At 33.9% G+C, this 9,685-nt stretch overlaps 1 protein-coding gene across 1 annotated transcript; it reads right to left on the bottom strand.

Annotated features, from left to right (window-relative positions):
• Positions 1–827: 827 nt before the first annotated feature.
• On the bottom strand, positions 828–6,913 carry muc13b (mucin 13b, cell surface associated). Its single transcript, XM_067489245.1, has 12 exons — positions 6,755–6,913; positions 5,420–5,977; positions 5,187–5,309; positions 4,523–4,632; positions 4,173–4,231; positions 3,851–4,014; positions 2,877–3,005; positions 2,736–2,781; positions 2,520–2,557; positions 2,151–2,238; positions 1,702–1,957; positions 828–1,545 (listed from the first exon to the last, which is right to left on the bottom strand). The coding sequence occupies exons 1-12, from the start codon at positions 6,804–6,806 to the stop codon at positions 1,372–1,374; spliced, it is 1,797 nt and encodes a 598-aa protein (XP_067345346.1). The 5' UTR covers positions 6,807–6,913; the 3' UTR covers positions 828–1,371.
• Positions 6,914–9,685: the final 2,772 nt, after the last annotated feature.

The raw sequence follows: 9,685 nt of genomic DNA, 5'->3' as shown, positions 1-9,685 counted from the left end.
AGAACATATTTTCAGGGCTAATGTTTATTAAACGGGAAATTAATGAATATATATATATATATATATATATATATATATATAATTGTTAATAATGATGATTATAATAATAATTAATAATTATTATTAATAATAATAATTATAGAAACTAATTGATTCATCCAGAAAATAATAATAATTATTATTATTTTCTAATAATAATAATAATAATTATTTTCTGGATGAATCAATTAGTTTCTATTTTCAGCTCTACAAGCAACCAGTTTTGAAACGTCCCATCAAATAATTAAAAAGATTGCAATATAATCAACTAAAATAAAACACAACATACCATATACACATTAGAATTTGTTTTCCTATATGCCAGGAGAAAGTTTCATAAGAGTTATAAAAGAGTTTATTTTTTTAAGAAAGAAACTCAAATATATAAGTGTTGTACCTATTAACTATAGAATTTTATTCTTTTCAATTTAATTTATCAATTATGCATCCCCTTCAGGAAAAACAAAACACAAACCAATTTTTGGAAAATTATTACAAATATTGACAAAAACATTATCTGGAAAATAGATGATTTATAAAATTAAAAGTTACATTTACTCAACAAAACACAACAGAAATTTCATTTATTGACAGAAATGCACTGTCTGTCTTTGCTTAACAATGGTCATTTACACTTTGGAGCTCTAAAGTGGTAAAATGAACATATCTACTTTTTCGTAATTAAATGTTTTATTACTGTAACAAAACATAAACTTATAGCTAAAAACAACAGCGTTTGATCTGTCATTTCAGTAATTTTTTTCGTTCCTGCAGTAAAAAACAAAATGGAAAGTTTTTTGGTTTTATTTCAGTATATTTAATTCATTTATTTTTTGCAATAGTTGAGAGATATTATTTCACATTAGTTATCAGGGAAGTTTGATACAAAACATTTCAAACCAAATTCTAATATTTTTACATAAGTCATGAAAGAGGTTCTACATAACTAAAATGCACTATTCTACAAAATAAAACATTTTCTGTGTAGTTAACATGTCACATAAATTATACTAATATATGTAGGGTTATGCCCTGATTTGAAGGAAGGACTCATTAAGTCTAGAACAAAAGAAAGCCATTTTATTCACAAATAAATGAGTTAAACATAGAATTACTACAGGAATTACTACAATACTATCAGTACATTATAATTTGACATTTGTAAGTAACATAACAACTAGTGTGCTGAAAAGACAGAAAGTCAATCATATAACACCATGCTTCTTTTTACAGAACTTTTATTAATCATGTGCAATATTTGAATGTTTGAACGTTTTTGATCTGGGCTTATGTCATTGTAGAATGAAACCTTCCTCAGTAGTTGAGTTGTCTTCAATCATTGTGCATATAGTAAGAGTTGGTCCGGCCTTGACTCTGTGCATATGGGTTGATCCTAGGTTGATTCTGGGCATAGGGGTTGTTCTGGGGTAGTACCTGAACATAGCCACGGGTCTGAGGTCGAGACTGTGAGTATAGGTATAAGTCATCTTGGTTGTCGTAGAGCCGCTAAAAAGAAAAAATTCCTTCAATTTTCTTTTGAACTGCTAAACTTACTATATCATTACAATTTTTATGTCTTTAGGTTCAGTTTAACCCCTTTAGGAAATTGTTTTTACATTTTATACATTCATTTGTCTTTAACTACCCTTCATGCATGCTTACCGATTTCCTGTCTGTAGAGATCAGGGTTTGCTGGCTGTTACTTGGAGTCATCTCCAGGTTGGTTCTGCTGTTGCTGGTGGTAGTGGCCCTTGGGAAAATAGGCACCCCAGGATTGGTAAAGGAAGAGCCATTAACAGAGTGTGCCTGGCTAGCAGCAAAGTCGTTGTTAACCAGTGGTGCTTTGGCGGGACGATTGGAATTGTAAGGCTTCCCAGTGTCTGCATTTGTGTCATTTTTGGAGCTCTTCTTTGAGGTTCTAAAAAGAACACATTGTAATTTGTATTTATTGGTAAATAGATTTTACTTTTAGTGTGCTTTGAAGACCAAAGGTTTTCGCTTAACAGGCTTCTGTAAAAATTACTAAACACAATAAGACAAATTTAGAAGTAATGTGCATGTTAGATAAATAAATGATTGAAAGCGTGTTAATGAATAGTTGAAAAACCCACTTTGTTGCCACTACTGGCAGAAGGATGAGTGTGATAAGCAGCAGTCCACCAAGCACAGAGCCAACAATCACCAGAACCAGCTGCCATGCTAAAAAAAAACAAAAACAAAACAGTCAAAGGGAAGTAAATAACAAAGTTATGCTATTGAACTGTTGTGCAAATGTTTACAGGGCTCATGAAGGATATTGTTGCCTCTAGAGGGAGCTGCATGAAATATAGTGACTATTGCCTTGAGTGATGTCACTAGAATCAGTAAGTGATCCTTGTTTTTTAAATAAAATAATATTATTGTATTATTATATAATTTTTATTATTATTATTTTAGTTATTTATTATAACATATACTTTGTATTATATTAGTATACTCACATTCACTGCAGTTAAAACCAGAATAGCCAAATGGGCAACTGAAAAACAAGAAGAATGGTAATTTTCCACATTACCTACACTAACTGACATTTTACAATTTCATTTCACTTTCCTTTCTACAAATATAGATCATAGGTAGTTGTGAGGGGAGGAGACAGGGAAAGATGTGGGAGTCTAGGCAGGAAGTAAGTGAGTAGGTAGGTCGACATAACTCACTTTACACATTTGATTGAATCCTGGGCTTTCTGTCCACTGGGACAAGCTGGAAAAGAAAAAAAATTGAAGCAGTTTGTCTGTCAGCCACACATACATACAAACACACACACACACACATTCTGACTCTCCCAATGTCCTTACCAATGCACATTCGGACGCTGAAGTTCGTCCTAATGTAGTTTTCCTCACAGGTACAAGTATATAATCCATTTTGTGACGTGCAGTTAGTTGTGTCCCCATCGCACGGACCCTTATTACACATGTCAGTAACTTTAAATGAAGTAAAATAAAATGCAAATTAAAATTGATACACAAAATACTCAAAAATAAAAACATGACATGAGCTACAGATTGAATTATAATGTTGTATATGATAACAACAGGTAAGGAATACCAATATGAAAAATGTCATTCACTAAAAGATACTGTCCACTTTGTAAAGATCACTATGTATACAGTCATACAGCGGAGAAATATGACCTTACAAAAAAGTTGGGACGCTGTGAAAATGTGATTAACAAAATGCAATGATTTACAAAATAGTACAAAGACATTGTAGAATGTTGTGTTTGTACTATTTTGCAAATTAATACATTTAAGTTTTTAAAAAATATATAATTTTTTCAACCATGGACACTATAGAGAGGCAGGAACCCAGGGTGGAAAGACATGCAACAAAGGTCTGCCAGCTGGGACTTGACCTTCAGACACTGTGGGTATATTGTATGTGTCTCTTACACACTTGACTTCTGTTTTATTCTGTTTTTATCTACATTTCGCACAGTGTTCAAACTTTTTGTGTTGTTTATTTGTCATCAGATTTATTTTTAAACACCAAATAAACCTTTAACTTACCTAACTGTCTATGTGATGAAATGTTTAACAAATATAATCTTAAATGTTATGTAAAACCAGAATCCTCTAGTAGTACCTATAGTAATAATTACACAAAAACTGTTCTTGATCTACAGTAAACAGTGTTTTGCATAACGCTTTTATTATGATCTTCCTGGAAACAAACCCATCTTATTTATGTTGTAATTATCATCATTAACTGAATAAATCTCATGTGTACTTGATATATGATGTAATGCTGACATGTGTAATGAACCTACCAGCAAAAGATGAGTTGGCAAATAAACAGTTGTCACAGCTTTGGGCACGGCTCATATTTTCTTCAACTTCTTCTGTTGTGATGTCAGACTTTTCACTGAAGGCGATCTCTATAGATGCGCTGACCCCCTTTGAGACAGATACAACTTTGCTGCTTGAAGATGGCCTATATGAATAAATACCACAGTCACTGATGATTATTACAAATACCGCATGTATTAAGTCCATTTTACTGTAAGTAACAAGTAAGAGAATAGACAGATTCTATCTGTCTATTCTCAAAGACAAAGACAGATAGTAATAACACTGTCACTCTTGACTTACAAGAGCTCCAGCACAATGGTCCCAGTGTAACCGTTAGACTTGCTGTAAATATTTGACATCTGCATTTTGAGAGACAGGAGAGAAAAATAAATAAATTCAGTTAAAACATAATGTGACTGGGAATACGCAGTCCTGCGTATGAAATTATTTTATCTTGGTACCGTTTCTATATCAAGCGCATGCATGAAATTGATGGATTGATGGATATTTCAATCATGGATAATTGCATGTATCACTGCCATCCACAAACAAAAAACAACCTACAAATACTGTGTGCATTATATTCCAAATCTACGATTTACAGACATGTGAACAAAGCTACATAATATGAGGAGATAATATTCCCTTACCTCATTAATAATAATGTTCGAGGTCTCATTAAATTCTTCTGATTTCTTGTTACTCATATTGTCATTATATGTCAATGAAGGCAGGTTCAGTTGTCCAGGGAAAACTTTGGCTAAAATAGGGGCAAAATCAATCATTCAATAATTTGAATAAATATATGCACCAATCTGGCAAATATGCTTAATTTCTTTATTGCGTTTGGCAAGAAGAGTCTTCTCTGTCCACCATCATATTTATGAAGCTACAACCAGCAGCTGGTTATTTTACGACTAAGATAAGAACCAGGTAAAAAGTTTTCCTAAAATCTTCTGGGCTACCACAGCAACCACATGTTGCAAGGTTTCAGGAAATCACTGCTCCTTGGTCTTGTTTTTTCTTTTCTACCTATAGATATATAAACTAAATACGGAATGTTAAATAATGAACTTTAGGGAAACTAGGGAAATTCTGTTACCTTTAGAAAGAGGTAGTGTTTCTTATATTCCCCTTAACATTGCTAACCACCTCCTAGTTCTAGGTTCATCTTTACTGGTGAGTTATATTGACCTTCACATCATACTCTCCATATAACTATAAAAATACTAGGTGTATTTTCATAAATTATATGTATATAGTTTAAATTCAGTTTACTAACCTCATAAGACTATTATGCGAACAACTACTTACCAGTCTCACAACTATTTCGTTCATCATTGTAGATCTCTCCCACCAAACACAGGCATACAAAGGTTTGATTAGCACGAACCTCACAGGTGCTCCCACGGCCACATGGGTTTGTGTCACAAGGACCTTTGAGTTGAAAGTAAAACAAAAACACACACACAGCATTGATTTACAGCATTATAGAAGCCTCTAAAATCCACTGACTAGATAAAGATTTTGGACACTAATAGAAATACCTAGCGGCTTTGTAGTTGTAGGATTTGTTGTTGCTGCAGTTGGACTTGACACTGTAGTTTTCAAAGGAGTTTGTGCTGTGGTTGTATCTAAAGTAGTTCTGGCTGCTGTAGTATTTGAAGAGGATTGGGCTGTGGTTGTAGTAGTAGGTTTTTTGGTGGTGATTGTAGCTTCGATTGTGGTTATAGTCGTAGGTTTTTCGGTGATGGTTGTAGCTTCGATTGTGGTTATAGTCGTAGGTGTTTCGGTGGTGGTTGTAGTTTCGGTTGTAGTCGTAGGTGTTTCGGTGGTGGTTGTAGTTTCGGTTGTGGTTGTAGTCTTAGGTGTTTCGGTGGTGGTTGTAGTTTCGGTTGTGGTTGTAGTCGTAGGTGTTTCGGTGGTGGTTGTAGATTCGGTTGTGGTTGTAGTCGTAAGTGTTTCGGTGGTGGTTGTAGTTTCGGTTGTGGTTGTAGTCGTAGGTGTTTCGGTGGTGGTTGTAGTTTCGGTTGTAGTCGTAGGTGTTTCGTTGGTGGTTGTACTGAGAGAAGTTGTATTAACTGTTGGCTCTGATGTTATTGTACCTGTAGAGGTTAAAGAAGCACAATGTAGCAGTTAATAAATAATAAAAAATGGTCGAGATGTTCAGCTACAGCTTTTGTTAAAATGCTGTCTAAATAGCCAATAAAGAAAATCTAGTCAAAATAAGCTATTTTACTAGTTTTCCCAAATCTGGCAAGATTTCGTGGAGAGACAGATCTTAATTAAACAGAATACATGACATAAAAATATAATTTAGTTTATAATAAAGTTGTAGTCTTATCATTATCATTGACAGAAATCAAAGCCAGTCACGCCATGATCAATAGATATGCTGTGACTGAATTATACGCAGCTTTGTGATACTTTAGTATGATTTATGGGTTTATAGGCAGTGCTTTACTTTTACCTGAAGATAACAATGTATTAATTATTGCAACAATTACAACTTAAACCGTGCCTGGTAAAATAGGCACAATATTTTAAACTAATAACCTGAAAAAGGATTAAGGAGTCATCATATATTTATTTTTGTAGCAAAATAACAGCAATTAACTAGTTTTAATGGTCTGACAGATATAACCATAATTACAAGGTGATTACATTACATTTACACTATAGACAGGGATTTAGAGGCAATGTGTGGTAGTTCATTTAGTGAGGTCCACTACAAGTCAAATTTAAACTAAGTGTGTAAAATATATGCAAACTATAATATCCCCTCTGATTTATTAGAAAGGCAATGCTCACTCAAAAACCTTTTGAAGTTTTTAAAACTTTTTTATAATAAATAGTTAATAAAAAAAATTCAGCCTACTTACCAAGACAGGCTACAAGCCAAAGGATATACAAGAGTTTGAATTCTTGAGCCATTGAAAAAGATCCCAGTGACAAAATCTTAACAGAAGAAAGACGAAAATCAGTCGGAGCTGTGTCTAACAGGCTTTCTTGCACTAAAACCTTGGGTAATAAGAGCTCAGATGTCCTCCACTCGTGTTCTTAATCTCCAGCCACTCCTCCCAGTTTGGCACTGGGTGCTAAAGTACATTTCCTTCTGAGAAGGGAAGACTCAGAGTCACACTAATGATTCCAGGATATCTAGTGTATGTCTGTAAGAGTTTGTTTATGTTAACGTCCAAATTGAAGTGTCTCAGAGCTTATAGCATATGAAGGCCAGTCCAGGATCGGACATGGACAACAATACAGGTTCCATACAAAGACAATTTTCATTTCCACCAAATAAAAGAAAAAGAGAGCTGAGCATACTGTTTATTTGAGAATGTAGTGTGAAATAAATTCAGAAACCATTACAAAACATTTTCAGTGCCCTAATGATCATGTTTTTGTAAACCAACCTCAAACTCTAACCTGACATCGTTCATTGGCTAAATAAGGTTATAAGAGGATTTGGATTGATTTTGGAAAGAAAAAAAACATGTTCCAAATTACATGTTTTCATTGTATAGTGCTACATGAGATTATGTCAACAAACTAATGGTTTGTTAAATCTAATTACAAATATATTGTAAGGTAAATAAACTGGACTAGTTATGGGTAGAGAGAAAGAATGACCGAATGGAAATAAATGTTGATTATTTTTGTTCTTAATTATGCTGGTGAATGTATTTGCCAGATTAATCTATTGATTGTTTGACCTATAAAATATCATTTCTTTAAAACCCGATGTCCAATCTCCCCAAAGCTTATGGGGACATTTTCAAATGTCTCATTTTGTCTAGTAATAAGACTACTAAATACCTTAAATACTGAAAAGACAAAATCTTTACCACTCGAAAAAAACACAACATGTTCTCTAAATCCTCCATATCAACTCCAAATGTCAAGACCTTTTTCTTTGTACTAGCTGACAGCCAGAAATACACCAGATCATTAAATTATGAGCAAGCAAAAGACTTTACTGTCTGATGTTATTACCTGGGTTTGATATAAAGCACATCACACAGATGATCGCCACAGGGTGATATGTGTTCATATGTTTCTGGCTCAAGTATTGTATCTCCATAAATGGCAATATGTTAAATCAAATTAGACGATTTGAACAACAAGAAATACATTGATTTATTTTCATCTTATTTTAGTAAATTTTGTCATTAATAATAATGTTTAACACTTTACTATAGCAAAGAGCACAGTTTCTTATGTTGAGCTCAGTATCTGACTTTATAAATTACAGATTAGATTAGGGGAACAGAGATTGGATTCATAGCCATTCATTTTATGAATGTACGGAACTTCCACCAGTTGTCACTTGACCCTGAGTCAACTTCTACAAGTGTTGAGCTTCCCATTTGACCCACAATTTTCTGAACATCTTCAAGAACTCTCTGTCCAAGTGAAGCCTGATGCTATTGCAGTAAAAAAGTGTAAAAGTGTTGCATCAGAAAGGGAATAAAGACACTTGCAACATTCAGAAATGGCCAATAAAACAGGGTGGGATAAAGGTAATGTATACTGACCTTCTATTTAAAGACGTCAGACAATATGAAAATAACTGGTGCAGACAGATAACCGGCTAAAAAAAGCTGTCGATAAGACCTTGAAAGATTAAATGAGACATGAACGTTTTTTAATAGATAGTAACCCCCCCAGTACACCCACAGACACAGCGCAATTCCTGTAGGAGCACTGGTAACCTCAGTCAGGTGGAAAACCTGGAATGACTTGTAGTGATGTCATTTGAAAAAACAAACCATTCCTAACACTGGATTGCAGGGCGAGGGGGAAACAGGTTAGAGAAGTTACTGAGAGGCCGGTGGCAACTTTGAAGGAGTTACAGGACTTTATGGCAAAGAATGGTCACTGTGTGCAAGTGACAACAATATCACAAGTTCCCAAAGTCTAGCTTGTAAGGGAGGGTTACACAAAACAAACAAACAAAAAACACTAAAGAAAGGACACATTTAGTGTAATTTAAGCTTTGGCAAATGGAAAAAGACGCTATGGTCAAATGGGACCAAAATTCAACTATTTGAAAACTTGTTGTCTTCTGCCAGAAAATGGGAAGGAGGTTCACCTTTCAAGTGACCCATAGCACACAGTTGCAAAAGTTCACATGGTCAAAGCCCAGATTTGTATCTTAATGAAAATCTGTGGACAGACCTGAAAACTACAGTCCAACAGCAGTAACCATCCAGTTCGACCGAGCTTAAACGGGGTAATGAAAAGTGGGCAAACATTGGTCAATCTATGTGCTTAGAATAATTAAAGCAAAAGGTGATCAGGTCTTTTTGTGTTTTCATTTAAGGCTGCGAAACAGCAAAATGTGAATGTTTTGAAAGAGGGTGATTCTTTTCTATACACACTGTAAGTCAGAGGACGTTCTTTTAAAAGAGCCATCATGTCATAAAATGATCTTATCTCCAAGTTGACTTTGATCCCGGTTGCATTAGGGAATAAAAACATGACTAAACATTTACTTTAACGTCAGCATAGGCGTCAGTAGAAATTATTAAAATGATCTTAAGTTAAAAATAGCTGTGCAAGATAAAAGTTTACAAAAGTAATAATATATTAATTTGTAAAGTATTATGGTTTGGCTTCCATTTACAGTATGCTGACATAATAGACAAAAAGATTTCCAGCATTTTACAAACATTGGAAATTAGTACTGGAGAATAATATGTTAAACATCCATGTTGTTACACATAAAAGTTTGTTTAATAAACTGTAAACTGTGTTTGTGATTTCAAAAGGAAAAATAGGCCATAGTATCAATTACGATAATTAAGAAA

This window comes from Channa argus, chromosome 20, assembly GCF_033026475.1.
Source record: "Channa argus isolate prfri chromosome 20, Channa argus male v1.0, whole genome shotgun sequence".
Taxonomy (NCBI): Eukaryota; Metazoa; Chordata; class Actinopteri; order Anabantiformes; family Channidae; genus Channa; species Channa argus.
The sequence above is the reverse complement of the archived record's forward strand: the minus strand, read 5'-3'. Positions and strand labels throughout refer to the sequence as shown.

Coding starts and splice junctions, on each gene's coding strand:
- muc13b (XM_067489245.1), bottom strand. CDS start 6,806: ATGGCTCAAGAATTCAAACTCTTGTATATCCTTTGGCTTGTAGCCTGT. Junction 5,978..6,754: donor TTGGCTTGTAGCCTGTCTTG/GTAAGTAGGCTG, acceptor TAACCTCTACAG/GTACAATAACATCAGAGCCA. Junction 3,006..3,850: donor TGCCAACTCATCTTTTGCTG/GTAGGTTCATTA, acceptor CTTCATTTAAAG/TTACTGACATGTGTAATAAG.